Source organism: Haliotis rubra, unplaced genomic scaffold (genome assembly GCF_003918875.1).
Source record: "Haliotis rubra isolate DU_JTF1 unplaced genomic scaffold, ASM391887v1 Scf429, whole genome shotgun sequence".
Lineage (NCBI taxonomy): Eukaryota > Metazoa > Mollusca > Gastropoda > Lepetellida > Haliotidae > Haliotis > Haliotis rubra.
This window is the reverse complement of record NW_025767112.1, coordinates 439,883-467,541: the sequence shown is the minus strand read 5'-3', so window position 1 is coordinate 467,541 and position 27,659 is coordinate 439,883. Positions and strand designations below refer to the sequence as shown.

Genomic DNA, 27,659 nt, shown 5'->3' with positions numbered 1-27,659 from the left:
CAAGGAGGTTCATACAATCATATGATGCAAATTTTCAATTCACAATGGGCATTGTTGTATTTTGACTCATATGTTGAAGACAGAAAATCATTTCCTGACATAATCATTTCATCTATCCGTCGTGTTATTATTGCCCATACTGCTAATTTTAACTGCAATTTCCTCCTCTAATTACTGAGGATTTCCCCACTGGTAGGTACCCCTACATATTTCCCTCAGGCAATAGAACTTGATATTTCTGTTTGTTGCTCTAACTATGCAGTCAAGGTTTTGTATTGCTCTTCAAAATCGTAAACTTAAGAATTATTTTAATCCCTCTTGGAAGTGTAATTCTTAACTTACTCTGCAATATTTACTTACTGCACTTAAAGCTTACAACGCAAAACATGGCAGCCAGATGATGAAGAAATAAATTGGCCACTTCCAGGTCTGAAAGGAGTATTCCCCTCTGCATGTATTACCGGAAAGTGATGTCAGCCATCTTAAACTATGGCTTTTCATATGTTTAGTTCAACAGCTCTTTAATCATTTTAATCCTCCAGGAATTTGCTTTTGTTTTGTGTAATAAACTGTGGTCAGGTTCCCACGACTTAAGTTGCCTCATGTCATCATATCCCAAGTGTGCATGAGTACTTTATTGGTTTCAACCCATGAAAGTCCGGGTTAGAATGGACCTTCAGAAACCCATGCTTGTCATAAGAGGTGACTAATGGGATGGGGTGGTCAGTCTCGCTTGCTTGGTTGACACATGTCATCGGTTCACAATTGTGCAGTTTGATGCTCATGCTGTTCATCACTGGATTGTCTGATCAAGATTTGATAATTTACAGACCGCCGTCATATAGCTGGAATATTGTGGAGTTTAACAACAAACAAACTCAACTGTTTTTGCTCCTTTTCATGCAAAACTGTTTGAGTGATGGTCTTTTTTAGACATTAATGCATATTTCTGTATATGTCTCCCATGTGGGTTTGGCCTGGGTTCTGCTTCATTGCAGATTTGTGTACCGCATGCATTGTGTATGGGAAAGTGTTTGGATTGCACCGCAATTATGTGTGCTAGTTATCACCAAAAAGCTTCACCACTTATCTACTGACTCAAGAAAAGCCTTCGTCAGAAGATGTCATCTGCTGATGGCATGGACAAGTCACCTGCAGTTTTGACAGCCACTAGTTGTACTACAAGTGCTTTGGCACTTGTCACCTCTACTACTGCACCTGGGACAAGCAGTGAAATGCTTGATAATCCTGCACAATATCTGTTTCCATCCTATCCAGGTTAGATGCTTTAACTTTACCAGATGTCTCTGATGGCCCAGAGCCTCAGATGCATTCTCCCATCCAGCTGACACTGGGTGGTCTATACTTAACACTCTTTTGTCCGTTGGCCATCTCCAGTGCGTCATGCCAGCTCCTGTTGCATCATCATATCCTGTGGTCTCTACATCTTCAACAGGTGGGTACAAGGCATCTATCTTCCTTTAAGGCTTCATCCGCTTGATTTCTCCAATGTTGGGACTAAGGTGGATGAAGAAATCAAGTGCTTGTCTTTGCCTATCTTCCTTGAACCTTGAACTTAAGCAGATGCTACATCCCATATTGGCCTTAGATAAGGGTGCAGATGCTGTTTCCCAATTCTGAAGATATGCATCAATAATCAGAGGTGGCTGTCATCACCTTCCAGTTATGTGTGCGCTGACAGATACTCAATCAAGACCAGGAAGTGGCCAGTTCATCTCTTCATTTTGATAGCATTTGACAACTTAGAGTCATAAGCAATAAGTGTCTGTGGGACATATTTTGCTTGGTTTGGTGTTTGTGGTCACCCTGTTCACACTTCACGTCAAAGATAGTGGTGCAGCTTTTGACAGTGCTATTGGCTCCGGTGCAGTAATCTACCCTGTCACAGCGGATGGCAACAGTATTAAGAGATGTCATCACTAACTAGCTACTTAGCGTGACAGAAAGAGACATGCCAGAACATCATTTGTCATCACCTGATTGTCATTTACAGGCTGCTAATCAACCACTAAACAGCTAAATCATGATAAGGTGGTTACCTGATCAATTGTAGCCAGATGAACAGTTCCAGTAGAGTGATCTATCAACACATCTGTTAGCATCACCTGAATGGCATTTGTAGCCTCAGAAGTTGAAGCCTGATGAGGGGATGAAGTGTATTGAGCTGTTTGGACATCTGTTGTCGTCACCTCAGTGTTAACTGAAGCCTCATGAGTTGCAGCCTGATGAGAGAATTCAGTTCAGTGAGCTGTCATGACATCTTTTGGTATCACCTTGGCCTGATGTGCAGATGCAGTTCCTCAAGATTCCAGGATGTCTGTTTTCACCTGGGAGTTGGTTGCACTATGATAAGCAGTGGCACTCTCAGGAGTTGCCGGGACACTGTTTGTTGCTGCCTTGTCATCATTAGAAGATTGTGAAGCAGTTCTGGCCTGCCTCCTGACGGTCACTTGTTATATGAGCAGATCATTGCTTTTATTGGACCTCCACTAATGGAAGCCCATGCACCTCCATTACATTCACTTGGGGACACTACTACATGCAACACAAACTGCAACCCTGCCTTCAAGTATTGCATTGTGTTGTGTCAGGATGACAAACAGTTGAACTTGGATATTCATTTTGGATATTCTTAGTATTCTTATCCTTACACAAGAAATCCTGGGTATAGGTTACGTGCTTTGGACTGTTATTGATCAAGGACAGATTTGTCTGATAGCCTTTGTCAGTGGATGCCATGAATACGAGAAACATTTTACGTTCTGTGTCAAATGATCTATGTCAAGAAGGAAATTAGAAGTTGATGTCAATGTGAGTATGAGTGAGTTAAAATTTATGCCGCTGTGTTCAGAAAACAAGTGAACGATTGCCATTCAAGCCAGCAATTTATGCCTGAATGCATGATGCACTTGCATTTCAATTTCAATGTTGTGTTTGTGCGAACTCTTCAATTTCTTCAAACAAAACATTTCAAACCTCAATGTCAAACAAAACTTCATTGGGCAATACAGGCTATATGACCACGATTGATGTTTTCCTCAAACTTGACTTCCGGTGTATGTTTAAAAAACATAGATTCAAATGCTCCATTGATACTTAAATGTCATTTCCAATATTACAACGGTTTTTGGCCTTTCAGTAAACTATTTGATAATTGTTGCTTTCTTTTTAACTTTTGACTTTTCTGAATCACATTTATGTTTAAAGAGTACTCTTTATAGTCTTTTTACACTTTAATAAGCTTAATACCAGTCTCTATGATACTCATTATAATAGATGACGCTCTGGTTTTGTTTTGTTTTTTGTTTTTTTACTGCAATCACACAATCAAACTAACCTTTCAGAACATGACATGTTTAGTCAATTACAGTACTATAGTGTTAACACACTATTTCTTTTAGAAATGAAATGTGTTCAAAAAGATATTCCACTATTTTCCCCTCAAATGCCCCACTCGTGATTGCAGCAAACTTGGTGTAGACCCACTGCTGACAAAGTCAAAGACAAAGCAAGGGACCTTATTCTAAACGACAATGATGGTACCTTTGATTGAACAGCAGACATTCAGCAATCAAGATGTCTGTTCAGATCTGATATATACTAGGGAAGTTGACCATCAGCTTTTATGTATTCTTCATGGATCTAAAGGGATGATTCGAATCACAAAATTTAGCAAAACAATTTTGGTGTTTTAATGTAAAGCTGATGACATTGAAATAATAGCTTTGGCAAAGTATGATGCAATCTTGGATTCAGATAAAATAATCTTATGACAAGTATGGAGATATTTGAGATTTACAACATTCTTATATTATCTCAATACTTTGAAATAAGGATCGCTTTCCATTACCACAGATCAATAAGAAACTCTTGTCACACACATGATTGCCAGTTTATGGAATCTCAAGTCATACTTGAAGAGTGAGTGAGTTAAGGTTTATGCCGCTTTTAGCAATATTCCAGCAATATTGCAGTGGGGAACACCAGAAATGGGTTTCATATGGGGAATTGAACCTGGGCCATGAGGATGACAAGCAAACACCTTAACCACTAGGCTACCCCACCGCCCCTTGTACATGACGAGGAATATTTGAAGGTAGTATGTTCACCTAAGCATCAACCTTCCTACTTCTAGGATGAAGGAGTTAGCTTCAGGGAACAAGTACGCCATGGCCATTGTGGCCTACGTCATCTGGTTCTTGGCCTCATTGACCATGCGATGCCATCATTACTGGACTAATATGAGGATCTCAAGGCAGACACACCATGTTTCATTGGGACACCTTGATTCACAACCACTTGGATACGATTGTTCATGTGACCTTTTGACTAAACAGATATGGATGTCTTCTCACATCTTGAGAGGCTGGGATGAACCATACCAAAAGAGAGTTAATGTCTCATACATTGACAGCAGCCAAGGTGTTTTAGGCTAAACTCAGGAAGATCATAGAGGAGGTTTCAGGTCTCCATGATCAACTTATTGGCTAAGGCCAGTGTAGGAAAGATGTAGAAAATCTAGCCTGTCCACAGGACTGGCAGGTCAATTTTTTTACCAGTCCTGCCAAAATCTAGCCTGTCCTCCAAATATAAATAAAACACCTTCGGCAGTAAATATTCAAAAAGGTTATAATCATTATATATATGTCATTGGTTTGCTAAAATTGACCCGACATGAGGACGGACTAGATATTTTTTTAACCCGTCCTCCACAAAATTCACCCGTCTCGGACGTTGGGATGGGCTATCTTTCCTACACTGCTAAGGCCCACACTTTATCTCTCTCTTCTAAGAGGCCTTGATATTCTTTCTTCACAAATAGAGTCCCAAAAAGCCAGTTTGAAAGAATAAAATTCTAGTAAAGAAGGACTCCTTACAGGTTTTCCATTCAAATCTGACTTTTAGCGTCAAGGACAAGGCATGAGGAACACCCTGACCGGAAGTCATGCTGACCGGGGATTCTGCGTCAGCAACTTCTCATACCAATACATTCAGTCCTATGGACATGGCTTTACATGTTGTTGAGACTAGTTTTTCAACCCAGGATCCAAGATGAGGTCGTATTCTGTCATACATCTCAAACTGGAAGCAGATAACATCCATTGCCTGGATCCTCAACATAGTATCAAAGGATACAAGCTGTTCTTCCACCAATATTCTTCTCTTGTATTTCAACGCACAGCCTTCCTTGCCAACAGACAATATTGACAACAGAATGGTCATTTCATTTTGAAGTATTCCAATTTGTGCTTATCAATATCAATTCAGTACCAGATCCTATGGCACTTAAAGTAGACACTATATCCATGGATTGGACTGGCATGTTTGCCAACCCATTAACTTCATGGTCTCTTCCCGACAAGGTGATGAGGCAAATAGAGACTATCATCATTTTCATGCCTCCTCTATGACCATGCAAAGAATTTACTAAAGTTTACTACCTGTAATCATGACAGAACCAATCCAGCTTCCACCGAGACAAGATTTTGTTTTGTCAACCCAAGCCAGACATCTTTCATAACCACTTTCCATCTGACCATGGTAGCACACTTTGTATCTCTGAGTCAAGACAAAAAGCTCTGACATGGTAGCATTGAAGGGCCTTACACTGTTCTTCATTTGGATGTATTGTCTGTCACTGATCAGCCTTCTATGACAGCGTTTCTTATGAAAGATGTCAGAACCCAAAGGACTTTCTCCAAGAGGAATCTCTCAGTGGTTCTCTCAGCATTGTTAGCAGAACCTCTTGAACCTCTGGCATAAGCCACATTATTGCAAGCCTCGGTCAGTGGATCACCAAGATCAGCCACATTGTCCAATAATGCTCTATCCCAGTGTTACATAAGTTCACAGAAGATGGAGACCACAGCAGGAGACTGGTTATATCTTGCAAGGACATCACAAGGATACCATCTCTGTTCTTTTGTCTCTGGGTGATGAAGTTGGCAGGGTGATGAAAAAGTGAGGTTTCTCTGGCCTTTGCAAGGATTCTCCATATTGTTACCAATGATAATTATGGGTTCTTTTTCCCTGGATGATTCCTAACAGTTGCCTTGAAAAATTCTTGTGTTTGAAAATGACAGCCTTGAAGAAAAATCCATTTTCAAATTGCTTTGGTGTCAGTGTGAGCTCATGTTTTTTATGCATCTTTCTTAATTACCAGTGTTTCTCACCATCTGTTAGCATTAAAATGAATACTCACTCATTCTCCAAATGTAAAAGCATATCAGTATCATTGTCACATTGTTTGTTCATGTCATCACTGGCAGCAAAGTAAATAATCTATTTTGAAAACTAAGCTGGCTGTCATAAAAGCTCAATGTAATGAAAACATAGCCCTTGATTAACTGAAATGGAAGGCAATTAAGCCAGACGTGCACCTAACTTATGAACACACCTGGAGGAATTGACTGAATGTTTTACAATTGTAGATAATTAGAATTATGACTTCCCAGACTGAAAATATTGTCATTAAATAGGAAGTGAACTCATGCATGACACCCATTGATTCTTCATATTCACAAGTACCATATTTATGAGGAACCATTTTCATTATTTTGATGATTTCGACATCAACGACGACATTACCGAATCGGGTCGCCATGCTTTATGTGTCCCCATGCACAGATTTCCACAGGACCCGCGCGAGTTCGTAATATCTAGTTTTTTACTTGTGTTTAAAACGCTTCACGGAAGTTAAAGAATCACTACTTATTTGTAGTAAAATATGCATATGATTGATGACCATAAAAGATTTTCTATGACACAACTTGTAACATAACGATTTCTTCCTCGAAGTGAGGTTGTGGTCGGCAAACAATAATATTGTAAGTAGTATTATATTGACACCCACCTCGCTGCCACGAGAGAAATTGTTATGATATATTATATGTCATGCAAAACCTATTGTCCATCAATAAAATACATATTTTACTACCAGTAGAAAGTAGTTTTGATTTTAGAACTCGGTGAAAACAAACCTAAATACCATTTATCCTCAGACTGGCGGAAGTTCCGACAGGGTTATTTTTAAAAATAAAAAATCTGTTAGAATTAATGAGATTATAGTTTGTTTTCATCAAGTTAGAAAATCAAGACTACTTTCTACTCGTTTAAATATGTATTGGAATCATGACCAAACGGATTTTGCATGACACAACTCATAACATAACGATTTCTTCCACGGAAGCGCAGGTGGGGTCGGTCACAATACTGTAAATTTCTTGCTACATTCCCATGGTTAATACCCACTCACCAGTATGTAGATACTAGTCAATGTGCGTCTTTTATATTTGGTCTTATAATCCTAAGTAGTTTATTATCACACTTGTATGCATTTTAAAACTAAAAAAAAAGCAGACGATCTACTGATACTTATAGTGAATTTATAACAGAACTGTAATATCTAGACATTTTATAGTTTGCCAATGTGAATCATAATTCAAGCATTAATAATTCTAGTGCATGTTGTCTGTCTCATTACACTTCATGGCTTAAAACAATGATTCTGTTGAATGCTACTTGACAAATGAATAAAAACAAAATGCAAATATTAAAATTAAAACAGATTAAACAATATCAGGCCATTACCTTGTTCGAGGAATGTATCCATCAATATCCACAAAACTGTTCCAAAATGATGTGTCTTTTAACAGTTTAATATACCGAAAAGTGATAAATCTTTTCAGGTATTGGTGTATAGTCTCATTGGTCACCCAAGATAGCACACCTGGCAGAAACGTAATTGGCGAATGTCCGCCTTTCTTTAAAAACAGTAATTTAGTTAGCCAATAATGGGCAATCAATCAATGTATTGCCGGTTAATCCTTTGAAAGAAGTACGTTGTTATTACGCATGACAATCGCATTAATGCGACAGAGTGTATTCATATATAGTAAATCTACATACATAAACACTACCTTTGACAATCCCGCCATGTAAGATAAAAGTAATTAATCAATCAGCGGTTATCGGTTAATCCTTTGATCGATGTTTATAATGTTGAATATTTACTCCAGACACAAGAAATGCCAAATGGGAACCTTTGTCGGGTAATCTAAGTGTGTTACCACTAATTATACCTGTTATAAATTCATTAACTGACCATCAAGTGAATGATGACAAATAACATGTGTAGGTTTATACCACCTAACACGGGTTACAACAAGGGAGTATTAATTGCTGTATTGCATGTGAAAACGTATGGGCCAACACTGTTTTGAGAATACAAACAGATTTTTACATGACATCATCGAGGTAAAAAACACAGAAATGGGATCAATTTGGATAAGTCATTATACAAATAGGGCCTAACGACACCAATCGATTTTGACAGAATCGTCTATGAAAACAAGTTGTAACTCGGAAACTAGGCAAAGCAGGAGACAAAATTAAATGACAGTAGATTGTGAGAACATATAGCTTTCATTTTCCACAACAATTGTCACGATTTCAGGTTTATATAAGCCTGTAAACAAGATAATTTACCCCCTAAAATGTACATGAATTCTGCATCGGCCCTCAAAGCTATTCCTCATATGACGCCACAGAGGCCAGCATTCTGATTGGTTGAAATTTCGTCAGCTGGGTGAGAATTGGGCATTGTTGTCAAAAAGGTCGATTTAAGTCAATTAAAGGTCGAAATGAGTAGTTTTAATGACGGGGTTTCATTTATAACGATGCCAGTTAGTGATTTATGTATTTGTACCCCCTAGGGTTTATGTGACCTTTAACATAAATACCATGAGCTTACTCACCTACATTCATATATGCATTTATGCATTTATCTCTTGAAAAGATAAAAATCCTCCTGTGTCAAGGAAGTTAAAACTGTTCATGCTACATTTGTCTGCTGGAAAAGCACACATCTATCCAGTTGGCAAAGACAAAAATCATAAATATTGAGGTAATATATCATCTGAAATTCAATATCCATGTACATCCAGGTAAAACACAGCCACAGTTGGGAATGGGTCCAAGAGATTTTCTTCTTTGTGACAGTTGATTGCAACTATATTTCAGGATGTTTTAGTTACATTCTATACAGTTTGAACACCATGTTCCAAATTGATCTCAGCAACTGTATCTGCAAGATTGAAGCATGGCCCTGCAAAAACTGCCATTTTATGATCTGTGCTACAGATCCTCATTGATCTATATTTTTTCTTTTTTAGACAAGAGGATCTATTTCTTGTATTGAAGGCATACACAATCTACAATCCAGCTGAGGGATATTGCCAGGCCCATGCTCCAATAGCTGCAGTACTTCTGATGCACATGCCAGCAGAACAGGCCTTCTGGTGCCTGGTGGCCATATGTGAAAAATATCTTCCTGGATACTACAGTCCGGGCCTAGTGAGTTCATGGTCAATATCACATATTATACCTACAACCGAAATTTCATCAGAATTAAGAGCCCTTTGTAAGTTATAATGCCCTGAAGTTTTGTCTGAATTTGAGCACTGCTGCCACCAAACTTTGACCATAAAATCATGCTGTATTCGTCATGCTATGTACCTCTCATAATTAGCCTTGGGAAATGGTTTTGATGCATTGACCTGTCAACTCACCTTCAAAAATCTCTATATGGATGGGACGTTGCCATATTTGTACAAAAGATAATGAAATTTCCATACATATTGTAAAAGTGGGATGGGTAACTCAGGTACCAGGGTCAGGTTGTTCCAAAGTAGGACTGGAGTACCTGCAGGATTACCCAGGTGCACAGTTAGTCTCATGTTTCACTACACATTTTGCCTGTGTTCACATTTCCTTCTAAGCATGCATTCCTTGTGACTTTTGGAAGTGAGTAAAGATACAGCTTCAGTCAATTTCAGTGGATGCAAGATCAGATTATTTATGTGTATCTAAGTAATTTGTGCAAGGGTTTCAGTGAAACTGTTCATAGTTGGACATTTTGTACCCACAGCAGGTACAGCCAACTCAGTGTCTTTCTGTCCACCTACCTGCTTCTCAATGGGAACTGAAATATTACACTCTGATATAACCGTCATGATGTAAAAATCAGTGTCTGAAAATTTATTTATTTATCTTTTACAGAGTTATGGCCCTTGCTCCATGATTTTCAACTAAGTGCAAACTGCATGAAATGGGGAGAATTTGACCAAAAAAGATTCTGATGATATAAAACGACCCTTTTCTTGCCTAAGGTCTTCATGTTAGTGGTTAATGTACTCTGTACTATATGAACAAACAATTCTGATGTGCACTGTGACAGGGGATAGTCATTATCCTGTTTCCTTGTCATGAAATATTGTACCTGGCTTTAAATTGCTTTACAAAGCACTGTTAACATAAACCATGACAGCTATGTTTAAAATGTCAGTCATTTTTGTTTAATATGGCATGAAAATGGGTGCATGTAGGTACATGGTAGGTCTCTACATGTGTTTCTTTTTTGTGATATTTTCATATTTGACCTTCATCTTACCCTTTTACTTTGAGCATACTGAAAGCTGAAACTTCTCATGGCCATTATTCAGCCAATTTCTTTCTTAGTATAATTGGGGCGGTGGGGTAGTCTAGTGGTTAAAGCATTGGCTCGTCACACCGAAGACCCGGGTTCGAATCCCCACATGGGTACAATGTGTGAAGCCCATTTCTGGTGTCCCTCGCCGTGATGTTGCTGGAATATTGCTAAAAGCGGTGTAACACCAAACTCAGTCAGTCAGTCAGTCAGTCAGTCATAGTATAATTAAATTAATGTTAATGTGTGGTTGGCAGTGAGACTTTCTATAACTGTTGCCATGTTATGATTTGGTATTTCTTATGCCAAAATATGTGTCCTTGTTTTATTTAGGGCATTGTGTCTGCATAGAGTAGAGGTTTACTCAGAAGCTGCTAAAGTTGCATGAATCACTTGCTTGATAACAGTGTTAGAACCTACACTGGAACAAAGCTCCTATTGTAATGAATAAGTTGTCGCCTCTTGTGACAAGCATGGTTTGTTGAAGACCATTTCTAACCCGGATCTTGACGGTTGTTTATCAAAGAGATGCTTCTAAAGACTGTATGGTGTTTTATGAGTATTTATGGATACTGCTCAGCCTATTTTTGTAAATTGTGCTGTAATAATCCATGACTATATCAAAATGGATATTTGTCTTGTGTAGACATTTCTGAAACTGCTAGAATGCAGAGGCTGAATCTTGAGTAAACATTTGGAAAAAATATATGGCGTAAGAAAACTAATTTTTCTGAGAACTTACATGGGACACAGTGTTGAAGTATAGATGAATTCCAACAATGTTCTACAATAGTATATTCATTCTAGCAGAATTAGAAATATTGATTATGGTTGGTCTCTGGTTTCATAATCCTTTATACTTTGGATCTCTTAAAATTCTTTGATTCCCATTTTGGGAAATCATATGCATGTAGTAATAATGCTGTTTAAAAACTTGTGTATGACTAGTGATTGTTTGTACATCAAAAGTAGGTCACAGTGACCTACTATCAATGAGTAGCATACACAATATCTATTTTTTAAACCCTTTTTGATGTCTCAAGGATGAAAAATAATAGTTAGTGACCTATGTGTAAGTTGAAGGCCATTATAGTAACTAATGTTTGCCATTTTCACTTGATATGTGTTGTGGCACAATGTGTAATTCATTGTTAGTCTCGTGGAGTACTTGGACACCATATTCAGCAGCATGACTTTCATGAGTTTTAAGGCTTTGGTCCTTCACTACTCTGAAGCACATCTATGACAGGTAGCTGTGAAGTTGATAAACTGCAATGGTGGAGTTTAGCATCAGTCCTTCAAAGGTCCACACCATTCTGGTTGTGTTTTGTTTTAAAAGTTCAGTGTTTCTGTTGCCTCATCAGATAAACTTAATCTTGACCACTGGTGGTCAGACATTTTGGGAGGTGGCCCACCAGTAGGATGAATTTAGAATCACCTCGCTAGCTGATGGAACAGACATCTGATGTTTCCACTGCTTTAACTGCTGTTGAGTGTCTGGCTGATGGTGGTGAACACAAGATTCTTCCATGGTTTAAAAATGAGAGATGCCGACTGTATTGCCTCCCTGATCTTGAATCAAGTCTATCTCTTCTTCTCTCAAGTTTCTGCTGCTTACCCCTAACATTGACAAAGAAGGGAGCATCATGCTATAATGTTGGGCACCACCCTGCCTACATGGATGAGTGGAGTTAGCCCTTTCAGTTAAGAGTTGCTTGATGACAGCATGGTAGCCAACTTTGTCCATTATCAGGAAGAAAGAATACCTAGTCACTTGAATGCCTGGTTGTGTATTTGGTTCAGCTTGTAAGTGTGGGAAGTACTGATAAATGCAAATTATTTGGGTGTACTAATTATACTTCTCAGTTAGACTTGGAACAATGGAGCCAGCCCTCCAGCTGATTTGATTTACGTCTTCATAACCATTTCCCCCTGGATTGTTCCATGCCCTCTGCTGTCATATGACAATGGTATTATGAACGGTTTTGATATTTCAGAATATTTTTGTTTTTATCATGAGTTCCATTAAAGATAATAAAAGTTAAAATGATGTTAAAATATGTTTTGTGAAGTAATTCCTTTGGAGTTTTATCTTCGGTAAAATGACTCAAACAGTGAATAAAATCCAGTCTCTCCTGGCCTATCATATAGATTAGATCTGTGCCATGTATACCATGTAGTAAAATCAGTCATTTCTTTTATATTATTAATTTCTGAATCTCTAATAAGGTGTTTGCTGCATCATCATCAAACTTAATTGTAAAACAGAAGGCAGAAGTACTCCCAATGTTTTGTATACATTTGTATAAATGATAAATATAATTGGTGAAAGAAAATTAGCAGATTACTGTCATTACTACTGTGGAGGAATCCCATTTACCAAAATTACCTCTGGTCTGTTGAAAAAAGAATTTATTCAATAAATAATGTCTAGTAATTTTATAGTCGTCGTTAATATAGTTGCAAGAGGGACAGATGCAAATTGACCTGCAAGGCCCTTGACCTGGTCTGTTGGCAAACTGAAGTGGGTGTAATATGTGTCCAAGCTTGTCAAGTAACAGTTTTTTATTCTGCCATCAAAGAAGGATTGAATTATTGTAAGCATAAATTTTGAAACTTGTTTTAAGAATTCAACACAGCTGTTCTCAGCACCAGATACATTTTCAGAGCCACAGACTTTGTGAACATTGAGTTGGCTAAAAGTACTAGTTAAGCAGTGAGGCACATCAGTACCACATCAGTACCACATCAGTACCACATCACCTTTTGGTTTGTGCCTATAACCAGTGAGAAGGTTATTGTCACTCAACTGTTTCTCAACTTAAACTTCACATCTAATAGTTTCATCATTATTTATTATATGGTTTCTGGTTTCATGTGTTGTAATTTTCTGAACATATATAACTTTTTCATAGTCACTAATGCAAAACACCATTTTATATTTGTAGTGATCTCATTGTTTTAACAATGGGTTTCTTGATTTCAATTTTTTTTTGCATAAGATGGATCAAATTGTGGTTAGATGTACAAAGTTTGCATGCATATTTCATATGTTTTTTTAATTTTTTGGACATAGCACATATCGGTTGTTATATTTCATCTGGAATGACAGTACACATATTGTTATATGGTAGGTAACACATTGTGCTGATTACATTTGTCAATGTAAGCATCACGAGGGATTCACACAACTGAGATGAATATTCACAATGCTTAGAACTCAATCATACATTCGTTTCCACTTCAGGAGGCAATCCAGCTAGATGGTGATGTATTGTTTGGGCTTTTAAAGAAGACATCTCCTGCTGTTTATAAGCATCTTGTGAGTATAAACCTTTGGAATTCATTTGGGGTAAATTTGTTTGTAAATACAAACCCAGTTTGGTAAATATTCAGTTTGTATGTTCCTATACTTACACCTCACTCCACAAAAGTTCATACAAAATACTTTTCTTTTACTTTTGAAGGTAATATACATAAACCTATGGAAGGTTTACTGAAAGAGTGAGTGAGCTGGGTTTTACCCCCACTTTTAGCAATCTTCCAGCTATATGTAGACAAAACTTTGTTCATTTTCAGCTTGTGTTTGATACATATGGGGGCGGTGGGGTAGCTTAGTGGTTAGTGGTTAAAGACCCGGGTTCGATTTCCTACATGGGTACAATGTGTGATGCCCATTTCTGGTGTCCCCTGCCATGATATTGCTGGGATATTGTTAAAAGCGGCGTAAAACCAAACTCACTCGTCACTAGATACATATGATAATAATGTACATCAAAGACTGTTGATTTTTATGACCGGCGAGTGTCGATCATAATTTCACGTACCTGCCTCCACCCCGGCATGCGACAAAAGAGTGACAGTACTGCTTTGTGTACATGCGACTAACTTGGGATTCCTTGGAACATTGTTCTCATCATTTTGGACTGGATTGTGGCCAAGCTTTTCAAAATGTATGAACATAGCAGTGACAGCCTTGTGGGGAAGGTGGCAGAGAGCGGAATTCTCGTGGTTCAATTTTGACATTTTGAACGATGCAACAGGACATGATGGCGTATGAGTGGCCTAAATTTTGTGTTTCGTCTGACCATTATCTTGCGAATTTCTCATTCTAAACGGAAACAAATATACCATTTACCAGGTAGGTAAGTGTTTACGAACGTTTTGCCGCACAAATAGGGATAGATAGGGATGTATTTTTAATTTTTTATAAGGTTTTCTGATTTATATGTTAGATATTGTTTGTTTATGTTTAGGGTTGTGTATTGTAATTGAGTTTGAATATTTTTATAATAGAAGGTAATAATTATGATAGTGAGGTTCCCTAATAATTGTGGAGGAGAAATTGTATAATTGTATTTTTCGAGTTTTAATAAATGTTTCATCAGCATTTCCATCACATCGATCTGTTGTGTTGATATTAGTCATGTTGGTGGCCAAGCTGAAGTAGTGCGGCAGTGTTGTATACGTGCGCAGTGAAGCGCCTTGAAATCAGACGCATTTTCAATCCAAATTGATACCGTCTGATTTTATTGATTGACCAATCAAATTCGGGCATTTCACGTATCCATGGTAGAATACACAGTTGTCAGTTGTTTGGTCAGAAAATACAGGGTAGCCAATAAAGTGAAGGATCGCTCACGCTCTGGTTGACCAGGATGATGTCAGATCGTTAAGACAGCCCAGGCACTATTGAGGCTCAGATGAGTCTTGGTTTCTTCTCAGATGTGAGTGAGTGAGTATGGTTTTACGCCGCTTTTAGCAATATCACGGCAGGGGACACCAGAAATGGGCTTCACACATTGTGCCCATGTGGGGATTCGAACCCGGGTCTTTGGCGTGACGAGCGGACGCTTTAACCACTAGGCTACCCCACTGCCCCTTTCTCAGATGTGCTGATGGACATTCACGTGTATACATGTCGGAACAAACATTACGCCGATAACTGTGTACAGCAGGTCGATAGATTTGGTGGTGGAAGTGTCATGGTGTGGGCAGGGATCCATCATAGTGGCCGGACAGCTCTTGTGCACGTGGTAGGTGCATTGAATGGGGTTCACCATAGAGACGAGATTTTGCAACGTCACTCCATTCCCTTCATCAACGTCAATGGTGGATCTTTCCAGCATGACATTGCTCGACCTCACGTTGCACGTTTCCCAGGACTTCCTCCAGCAAAACAACGTTCAGGTTTTACCATGGCCTTCTCGATCACCCGATTTGTCCCCCATTGAACATGTATGGGATAATCTTGATCGACTCTTTACGCCAGCGTAATCTGCCACCTCAGACACTACAAGAACTGCATGCAGCACTTCAGCAAGAGTATCAAGACATTCCTCAAGACAGCATTCAGCATCTCCTTTGTTCTGTGGGCTGCTGCTGCCAAGCTGTTATCGATGCTGATGGAAATCACACCAGATACTGACATTTTACTCTGACTAAGCGGCTTTAAAAGCCCTCTGTGGTTTTACCAAACATTTCTGGATAATCAGGGTTTGGAAATTTGTAAAGTGATGATTTTACTATAATTGAGCAATGATGTCATGTTTGAATCAGTTATATGCATGCACTCAGTAAATAAACTCCAAAACAGCATGTCAAGTTTCCTTTTTTTTAAGAGTATATATTAACACAGACAATACAGTAGAATATATATAGACACATACAGTTCAGTTACCTTTAGTAACGGGTTGCAGGTAACAATAAATCCTCCAACATCTTGTAGCTGTCATCGTGTGTTTTTATTGTGAAGTAAGTTACTGGAAGTAATATATTTCTCTCTCATGACTTGTAACAAGCAGAAACATTTGTGTACTCATAAATCAGTTACGTATCAGATTCTTGTATGTGTTTGTTGTCGTGGGAGTAAGTGTGGACCTGGTGTTATGAGCAAACAATGAACTGATGTTTAATGGCAGGGGTCACTGTGCTATACGTCTTCAATAATGGTTCCTTGACTTTTCAACTGCAGGAATAATAAGGCGATATGTAGATCTAAGCTGGACCAAACTTTCCAAAAAATAAGTTACTGAATGGAAAGTATCCAGAGTATGAAGAAACAATCTTCTCTGAAATAGTTATTCTCAGCAGGGGCAAGCAATAAATCAACTGAGGAAGCACCTTAGTCTCACGTCTGCCAATAATGTTGGTGCCTAATAAATCCAGTTGTGATAAGCGTAAACAAAACTCCAGTGATGGAATCAGTCAAATAAATATTCATATAATTGAGATTTGATATGGGTGCTACAAAATTGAAACAGAATCATTCACCATTTATCACTAATTTATCATTATCACTTATTTTGAAAATGGCTTAACAAGTATTTATGTTATGTTTTAACAACCAGTGACATTATTTTATAGTGCAACCGAAATTTTGATGGTGCAGCCAAACTTATAAGGCAGGTAGCACCCAGTGCAGGTACTGAAAGAAAACAACAAAATTGCACACTGTCTAAATTTGTTTCTATTCATCATCAGTAATAGATGGTGGATATGCATTGTGTGAATAGAATAAGTCTTTGAGATTTAAATATTATTAGAAATTCTTTAAGCTGAAAGTAAAACTTATGGATTGTATACACATTTATCATTGTTATTTCCATTATATTTTTCAGAAAAAGCAACGAGTTGAGCCTATAATGTATATGACTGAGTGGTTCATGTGTGTATTTACTCGAAACCTACCTTGGGCGTGTGTTCTGCGGATATGGGACATGTTCCTGTGTGAAGGTTTGCAAACCCATTTTTTACCAAAATCCTTCTGGTGCACTTGGTAGTGTTTCATCATTCTGCAATGTATTCTCTCTCACTCACTCACTCACTCACTCACTCCACCATCGCTGCTGCCACTGTCAAGCATTTATACGTCACTCATCCACCATGATAATATCTCACATTAACATAAACGGCCCAGACAACTGAATTCTCTGTCCACATATTAGCCAACACCTGAGTGCATACACAATCACCATAATGAAACAGTATACAGCAGGTGTCTGTTTTAATTCCTTGTAATTCCCGTTTCTTGTGGACTTGTTTCTATGCCACATCTGCTTGCGTTGTTGTTACTGTCTGTGAGGGCGACGTAGACAACAGTCTGTCCCACTGAGGCTGACAAGCCACAAATCAAGAGACTGCATATACCAGATTTGGCAAAACAGTGTGATTGTCACAATGCACTGGTACATGATATAAGCCAAATTTGATATCCACTGAAACAAAATAGTCTCCATGTTTGATTATATTTGCCATTCTGATATCTTCTTTTCTATAAGACCGCTTCCGTGGTATAGTGGCTAGAGCGTCCGCCCAGAGAGCAGAAGGTCGCGGGTTCGATCCCCGACCGCGTCATACCAAAAGACGTTAAAATATGGTACTTGTTGGTCCCTGCCTGGTGCTCGGCATTAATGGGTACAACAAGGACTGGTCGGCTCGGAGTCAGTATAATGTGTCTGAGTGGGGTATTCATGATTCACTGTGGCATGGAATCTCAGTGAGCTAGCACTATAAAACCAGCTTAAGTCTGGGCTAGTACAAGCAGCCGCACATACACATACACACACATGCACGTCGTCATATGAGCGAAATATTCTCAAGCACGACGTTAAACCCACTTTCACCTTACCTCACCTTCTTTCTATAACATATTGTCATACAAGCTATGGAGGTCTTCATAGCTTAACACTTTTTTTTGATAGGCATTTAGAAGTTGGACGAACATGAATACATGACACGTTTTATGGATAACTTCTTTTTCATTCTTTACACAACGTGTATATATTTATATTAAAACATGTATACACAATGCAAGGAGGGAGAATGTACATAGTTATCTTTGTGCATGAATCCAATCTGATTGGCTTCCTAATTCTATTTTTATCTTTGTACATTCTCCCTCCTTGCATTGTGTAAACATGTCTATATACCTGATGAAGGAGCAAGAATTAGCTCTGAAACATTGTGTAAAGAATAAGAAAGAAGTTTTTATACATAAAACGTGTCACGATATGAACACTTTTTATCTGCCTGAAAAGTGCAGATTTATGGAAAGTTGAATATTTCTGGAACATTGTTAGATGGCATTCTCACACAAATATGCAAGTTTCAACCTAACACATCTGAGATGCACATTCAGGCCTCTATGCATTTACCATGCAGACCCATGCTAATCCAGGGGAGATACCTCTCACAGCACATGCAAATACATTGCAAGATGTATCTTATAGTGGTGTTACGATTAATTGAAATAATCGAAGATTGGTAGCAGTGACCAAACGACCAAGCAATCGATCACATTTTCTCATAATCGAACATAAACGATTTTGGAACTATTGTCAGGGCCTGAAAACATGTTTATTTCTTAGAAAACTCACTCCACTAACTGAAAAGTCATGACTGAATATTGCTCTAAGACTCCAGGAAGTTTATGTTCATGATATATTAGTCATCACTTTAAAGTAGCAAGTTGCATTATGTTATACTTTTCTGCAGTAACAACCTGGATAGGAAAATCTGAAAATGACGCTAACCAATTTTTTTCGATGATTGTTCGCTGGTAATGAAGCAATCATCAATTGTGAGATTTCAACCAATTTTTTTATCATCGATGATTGATAAAATATTCTCTTGATCCTCGTTGGTAATGAATCTTGCAATCATCAATTGTGAGGTCTGCTCACAAATATACACAGAGCTAAGAGACCCCTGGCGTTTATTGTGCCATGATAGGATTAGATCTCATCACTACACGCAGACTCCACCATCATGTTACCTCACATCATCTGCCTAGATCCTTTGTCTTCCTTTTCCATGTGTTATTAGTAGTAAGTAGGTTAAGTCGACCTTGTCTATTACTGCTTTTCAGGCATTGATGTATCAACAATTACTGCAGGTTTCTGGTTACTGTTGATGTAATAATGCCTTTGTCTTGATGCTAGGTGTAAAGGTGATGTTCCGCATTGCCCTGGTCCTCATCAAAATGACTTTAAGTGGCGGTGACAAACTGGCTGAATGTACATCCTTCTATGAAACTTTAGAAAAACTCAGAAACATTCCAATGGATGCATTTGATGAAGAAACACTGGCTAGAGAGGTAAGACTTTCAATTGGTGTAAATGTTGATATCTTTAGTTGGTTGGTTGTTGTTTTAAGCAGCACTCAGCAATATTCCAGCTATATGGTGGCAGTCTGGAAATAATCAAGTCTGCACCAGACAATCCAGTCATCAACAGCATGAGCATCAATCTATACAATTGGAATACGATGCTATTTGTCAACCAAGTCAGCGAGCCTGACCACCCGATCCTGTTAGTCACCTCTTACGACAAGCATGGGTTGCTAAAGACCAATTCTAACCCGGATCTTCACAGGTTGTTTTGCTTTAGAGTACAGATTTTAGTGTTTAATGTAGTTTGCATATCCATGGGAATTACAGGCCTTAAAAGTTCTTGCTATTTAAGGTTTTGACTTGAAAAGGCATTTAGTGTAGAGCTATGATATTTGTACAAATGACATCACTTGATTGACTTTGGAACCCACAAGTGATCAGCTTGACTTTCAGATGTTAATACTGGGGCTATCAAATCTAAGGGACTGGTCATGATTTATTTCTAGGGAGGTGATGATGATTTTTATGGACAAGCCTGTACAATGTGAATTTCACCCCCACCCCACCCCACCCCTAAAATTTATGACCCCTCCCCAGAACAAAATGTGTCTCTCCTCCTCCTCTCTCCACCTCAGAAGTGAAGCAACCGTTGATGAAGGTCAGTCACTGTTATGTTTTATTAAGGTGCCAGGAAATATAAATATACTAGCCACATAAAGAAACTGTGCATTGTCAAAATATTATCCCAATTGATAAGTACGATAACAATGTCAAAGGTACATATAAACTTTAATGGAGGGATCATGAGACCATAACGAGTCGGGAGAATTTCAATTGAAAAGTCAATCACAATGACGTCACGAGTCCACAAGCGGGACAGGGGTCAAACGACCATGTCACAAGCTCAATAACGGGTATGTCCACCATCGGCATTGAGAACAGCAGTGCATCGACGACGCATAGAGCCTATCAAACGTGCAAGGAAGGCTTGTGTGATGTCACGCCAGATTCTCTCAAGTTCTGTTGCAAGGTCAAGGGCGATATCTGGCGGATGAGGAAGACGGCGTAGAGCGTCCGATCCATGTCGTCCCAAACATGCTCTATCGGGGAGAGATCCGGTGAATTTGCAGGCCAAGGCAGTAAGTCAACGTTGTGGTATTGCAAGAAATCCATAGCAACCCTTGCCGTATGTGGGCGGGCATTGTCCTGTTGGAATGTTAACCCAGGGCCATGGCGTTGCAGAAAGGAATTGCCACAGGTCGAAGAATCTGATCCCTGTAGCCCACACCAGTTAAGTTGCCCTGAACAATCACCAAAGGAGTTCTTTGGCATGCTGTTATTCCACCCCAAAGCATCACGGAACCACCACCAAAGCGATTCCTCTCCAAGACACAGGCCTGTGCATAACGTTCTCCCACGCATCTATAGGCACGTTGACGTCCATCACTATGGGAAATGTTAAACCTGGACTCATCTGTAAAAACAACATTTCTCCTCCAAAACAAGGGTCTGCGGACATGATTTCGGCACCACATTTGGCGAGCTTGTCGATGGCGTTGTGTCAGGATAGGCCGTATGGCGGGGCGTCATGGTCTGATCCCGTGATGGCGTAAACGTTGTCGAACTGTGTTGGGGTGGATCTGGCGAAGTCCTGGGATGGTTCGGGCAGTCATCACTGCAGTCTGAAACCTGTGGCGAAGATGGGTCACCCTTATCCATATGTCCTGTCTTGGCGTTGTTACGTGGGCGTCCAGAGCGTGGCCGATCGATGGCGTCATTTGTGTTCTGGTAGCGTCTCACCAGTGCAGAAATGGTGTTCGGTGGCAGTGGAAATATGCAGCCACTTGTCGTTGAGACATTCCCCCATGGACCATCCCAATGGCCTCATGACGTTGTGCAGACGTGAGCCTTGGCATGCTATGCGCTTCAATAGCCGTTTAATTTTTGGAACGATCGCAAGGGCAGGGGTTGAGCTTTCCAATGTGACAGTATTGTGTGGCATTCATTTGCTCTGTTTCTCTTTCCCGGAATGCACGTGCAACAACGTATTGCACGTCTCAAGGACGAACCCACTGACGTCACGGAACGTGGCACGTGCATGCATGTTGGATACATGTCACTAATCTCTGAGTTTAAATCCTTATGTGTCTACACAGGTTTGATAAATTTAGATTTTAAATTTTTGTATGCACAGTTTCTTTATGTGCCTAGTATACATTGATTTGGGGTCATTGTGAATACATAAGAAAGGGCAATGGTTGGTAGCATACATCAAACTCAAAATTTTCTTAAATATTTGGGTGGTTGTATTTGGGTAAAAGAAAGATTAATCTCTGAATATCCAATGTAGCATCAAGTTTTCAACTTGATGGAGTCACAATATTTGCACATAGGGGAAAACCTGTATGGAACAAAGGGAAAGTCTGTCTAAACTAACATGGTTCAAAGTGATGCCAGTTTAGAGTTCACCAGGGTCCACTGTACTTCACTGGTCGTCAGATCAGTGAGTTGGTTGATTGCCATCATATAGCTGGTACATTGCAAACTGCTGCTTAAAACAAGAATCATAGAAATAGGCTTTGATAATGTAATAAAAACATTAAAGGAAGATGTTCATTTGAGTGCTTGCAGGTGCTTTCTTGGTTAAAGGTGCTGATTTATAACAAGAAGCTATGGCAATACTTGACCATAGGTTTTCCCTGATAGGTATCACTCAATTTAAAATATGGAAGAAATTTGTTTTCAGAATATTGTTTATAAATGTATTTAATTTAAATTCTGTTAGATCTTTCTTAAGAAAGATTTATCGTGAATTGAATACGTTTGGAATGTACTGAGATTACTAAGACTTTCTTTAAAGAAAGGGTATTTTCCTCTTCTTTTCTTGTAATACGTTCTCATGTTGTGTTTTCCAGTCACTTAAACTGAATATTAACGAGAGTGATATGGAGAAGGAACATCAACGACAGATAGGGAAACGACGCAAAGAGAAAGAGAAAGGTTCCAGGTCCAGCAAGAAAAACAAGACATAGCCATCATTCCACATTATTGTTAATTCCATGTATTTCTGGGAACAAATCAAAAGCTGTGTATTTGGATCTACTTCACCACTCCATCGATATACATGCCCAAAGTTGGTTCTCAGGCACCATAACTAAATGTTTGTTGCCTAGGTAATGACAGATGCATGTCCACACATATGCTTGGCATTATTAAGATTTCTGTCAGAAGAGCACAATACGGACCTCAGTGGGGGTAGTCTTGCTGTGAGTTGTAGAATCATCACCCACTGACACTTGCTTACAGTCAGTGCTTATAGAGGATTGGTGTATTGACAACAAGCAAGGAGAGAGGAAACATATTAGATCCTGCAAGATGCAAGATACTAAGTGTTTCATATGATATTGGCCAGTGCTTTACCTCATGTATGCTGACATTCCATGTGAACAGGTTGTGACAAACGGGCTGATACACCAAATGAAACAGGATCCAAGTTTTGTTCGTTTTCCAAGACTTACTTCAAAGACATTTCTAGTTCTCTTTTTCAGGTCTTGGTATCTGCCTTTTAATTCTCTACAGAGAAATCTTTCAGACAGGGTATTTTATCTTGCTCAGACTGTGAAGTTGGGCTTGTGATCAATGGTTCTAGAAGTTTCATATGACTAAAGATTGTACTTTTAGCTCCACTGATTGAAAGTCATTGAGCTTATATGTTATGGATATCCAGCATTGGTACTATCAGCTTAAACATGTTCACAATGAAACATGGGCGACTGAAGCTTAAACATGGTATGCTTGTTATCACTACTACTGACAACTGAATCTGTTCATCTGTTCAGGAGGTTTGGTTCTGATTGCCAGTTAAGGAGTATGACAGCCAAAGTAACTATTTTAATAAACCTCTCCAAAACCTAATGAAGATATTAGCTCTCATATACTGTTTATCCCAATCTTTGACTGGACCTTCTATAAATTGTAAATACAAATAAGTTGTGTATTATTTATTGATTATTTATTGCTAATTTGCTATTAGTTTCTTACTCTTTCTTTTGCTTTATACTATTAGTGGGAAGTGTAGAAAGGTATCTGTCAGGGTGAACTATGATGTTTGACAAAATATGACTAAGTCATGGTCAGTGGTATTCTAGAATGCTGGTGTGAGAACTGTTCAGACATCTGTTATCCAGTTGAAAACATGGCCTCCAGATTTGACCCATGTAGGATATGTAGCCATGTAGTCAGGCTGTAGTATGTTGTTCAGTGTGGTTGTTGCCATTTCGTAATATGTTAATCTGTTGAATCCTGTATGTTATCAACAAATGTCATTTTAAAAACATTCACAGCCAAGACAATGCTAGAATTTAATGTTGTTGACAAATTGTATCTCTTTAAACAAGCAATATGACTGAATGATTAGTTTTATAACGTATATTTGGTATTGCTGGAGCAGATAGGATACACTCTGCTTTTTGTAAGAGTACACAATATTTACATGTTGCAGCACAGTGTTTCAAATCATTGACCACTATTTTGATTGGTCATTGTTTTCTATGTTGTTTTGGTAAATATTATATTGCAGTCTTTCTTGACTCTCGACTGGGGGTGTGCCTTTACATGATGCAACTACTTGTTGTAAAACAGGGTTCAAACATGTTCACTGATGGCTCATTCCCACCCCGTGGATTTCCTAAACAATTTGACATTGTAAAAGGCTGTCACATTCCACAATCTACAGAGTTGATGCAGCTTGTGAAACATCATGTCTGAAACTAAAAGATAACTGGAATGTAGTGCTATAATATTGCAAGGACAAATGATGTCAAACAGTTTTGTATATTTATATGGTTGCAGATTGATGTTTTTCATGAAGATTGATAATAATGAATAAATTCCCCATCACTGTGTATACAAGAATGTATAGGAATTTGATCAGTAGTTTCAACTCAGATATTAAATTCCTTCTTTTGCTTGAGCATTATTTGGTAGGGCTAATAGCTTCCGCCTGTCCAAGCAGCATTAAACCAAACTCACTCACACCTTCAGTCAGCATGGTGAGGTGTTTTGTGTTGTTTTTTATTTTGACAAGGCCGACAAGAAAAGTCATTGTTTACAAACATTTCCTTTTGTCATTGACATTGATGTAAATGCACTCACTAATGAGATAATGTCAGCAGTTTGTGTCCAGTAGTCAGAATGAATGTATCACCCAGTATGTCAGTCAGGGTACACCTTGCAAACAGAACCCAGCTTAGCAATGTGACTGCCCTCAGCAGCCTACCTTTCAACCGAAACATTTCTTGTATTATTGTCTGTGGCACATTTCCTTCCATTTCAAAGTTGTGCAGCATTGGTCATGCGTTTTACAAACAAGAAACAATGCCATAAACTGTTCATACTTTGACAGATTTACACAGATACAGCATACTAAAAAATATTGATACTTGATGGGAATGTTTTCTACCATATGAGTTACAGTTTGATGAAAGACGTCAAATTTGAATTTTTGTTTGATGGAAAATTGCATGTCATTAGAAACATTAAGCTCCTCAAAAGTCATCCATCGCCCAGTGTTAAACTTTGCTGCTAACTTAGTTCATATTTATCAATTTGATATTTATACAAATATAGCTGAATAAAAAAAGCTGACATCAAATTTTGATAGGACGTATTCTCGTTGTCAATTTAAGTGTTGACATACCAGGTGAGCTATAATGAAGTCATTTTATCTGTGACCACTATCGGGATCAGATTTGTGAAGTACATCAAAATTAAAAATTATCATTTTTCCTTATCCTGACTCATGCTCTTTTGCTTGTCTTCTTCTTCTTGCGAACATAGTGGAAACACTTGTATCTCCTTAATTGAAGCTCCCTTCAATGTAAAATCACTAATTAGTACTCACCACGAGTTGCTCCCCTTTAATCCCTTTGGCGGGAAAGGTGTCGCCACCCTACACCTCGTGCTTCACTCTCTCCTTCTTCGCCCAGTGAGCAGGATGTGAGAGCGCCTGTGTCTCCTTACACAACATATCCTTTGATATTTCTTAGTTTATTACCTCTTATAGTTTACTATAGAGGTATAACTAGTATCCTTCAGTAATTTGTATTGATTATTTATCGTATTTCTACTGTTTATTCCGTTTATTAAGTGATTGTTCAGCTAGTATTACGTTGATGAAAATCTGTACTATTTGTAGATTACGTTTTCTGCCTCCTCAGATCCGCATGTAATATGCCCTAGTTGTTCTACGCCGTGTGCGTTTGATTCCACGTTGCAGTTATTGCATTAATTTATCTAATTCTGCATTTAATAAATATTATCTTTCGTCTTAAGGCGTGCTGCAGATAGGTCCACGCAAACAAAGGGCTAAATATGGCTGATACTCCAGACACTCCAGATACTCCATCTAGTCAGCTGCTGGCGATCGACCCCCACCGTCTGGTGTTCTGCTAGAGACCCCATCGGAAGAGGGATGTGGGGCGCAGTCCGTCACCTCTAAGAAGCGACCGGCCTCCCCAGACATCCCGTCATCGCGCTAAAGTCCAAGAGGGCCTCGGCGTCTTCTCAACGCCCGACCGTAGACCCCAGGGCAGCGTCGACATCCAAAGGAAAGTCTCGAAGACAGCGAGAACCTTCTCAGCCGAGATCGTTCCAGCCGAAGAAATGGGCCTCTACGATGACCAGCCGATTATCATCCCGACATACGGCACTAGAAGCGACCGGTGTCAGCGACAGTGACTTCAGCACAGATCTCCATGCAGCCTGATGCCTCTACACTGATGTCAGACGTTATTGCTGTGGACCCCATCATTAACACCGCAGAGAAGGCTCAGACGACATCGTCGCAGACCATCCCTGATGACCTGATGCAGCAAATTATGACGATGATGGAAGACCGATATAGACTGCAGAAGCAAGGACCGAGCCTTCGCGAAGGCTCCAACGTAGACAGCACCCCAGAGGCACCCCCCGTCAACGTAGCAGCCAGGACGATGTCACCTTCGCGAAGGAAGGCACGGACCACCTCCACGAAGGACCTAGATGTACAGCCTTCGCGAAGGCCTTCGCGAAGGCGGGATAGATCATCACCCTCGTCACTTTCATCCCAAGATGTGGACTCGGACCATCAGACATCACGAAAGCCTTCGCGAAGGTCTTATCGTAATTCCCCCGGACCGGACGCAGAGGAAGCTTCGCGAAGGCATTCGCGAAGGGCAGCTGAATCCAGATCATCATCATCTAGAAGGACATCGAGGGACTACACAAGAGCTTCGAGAAGCTATCAACGTTCTCCTCACAGGTCACCGAGAAGATCAACCCATAGACGTAGATCACCTAGACGATCTCCTCCTCGTTCATCACCACGTAGATCACCTTACAGGTCACCATACAGAGCTGCACAAGCATCGCCGGACGTAGAGACAGAAGCACGCAGTCCAGAGCAGCACCAACCTCTCATCAATGATGATGGTATAGAGGATGATGGAGGAGTTATTTTCTCCGATGCTGAGAGACCACGGTATTGGATGGTCAATAACCTAGATCTCTCATCACCATCTAAAAATGGCAATGTGGCGCAGACATATCTGATGAAAGAAGACGATGCAGATGCTATCACACTACCACCGATCGACCCGATTGCAGCAGTCCCACAGAATCTAGATGCAGCATTCCACAAAGCCACGAAAGTTCAGACACCACATCTACCAAACTTTCATGCCAAGAAGTTCTCCACGCATAACATGGACCCCTTCTTTAAAGCTCAAGACATCGATGAGAACTATAAGTTGATCAACGATGTCAAGTACAAAATTACAAGATTGATGATCGCAGTTAGTCCAGATAGAAACCATGACCGAGGCGTATGTTTTGGTTTAAATAGATCTAGAGCGATCAATGAGACTCTTATCACCAGATTTCGTGTCGACTTCTGAGGATGATAGAATGATTTATTCTGCCTTACTTATGCAAAAGAAAGACCAGCAGTTCCTAACAGATCATCTTACATCTATTTCAGCAGCACTGACCTTAGCTCGTCGT

At 39.4% G+C, this 27,659-nt stretch overlaps 1 protein-coding gene across 1 annotated transcript in view; it reads left to right on the top strand.

Moving 5' to 3' along the window:
• Nucleotides 1–24,085, top strand: part of LOC124288900 (TBC1 domain family member 10B-like) — a 58,010-nt gene extending 33,925 nt beyond the window's left edge. Inside the window, exons 5-9 of the mRNA XM_046725488.1 lie at nt 9,195–9,375; nt 13,755–13,829; nt 17,128–17,242; nt 19,450–19,604; nt 22,535–24,085. Of these exons, the coding sequence (XP_046581444.1) occupies nt 9,195–9,375; nt 13,755–13,829; nt 17,128–17,242; nt 19,450–19,604; nt 22,535–22,651 (643 nt within the window). The 3' untranslated portion in view covers nt 22,652–24,085. The remainder of the gene's footprint in view (nt 1–9,194; nt 9,376–13,754; nt 13,830–17,127; nt 17,243–19,449; nt 19,605–22,534) is intronic.
• The last annotated feature ends 3,574 nt before the right edge of the window (nt 24,086–27,659 follow it).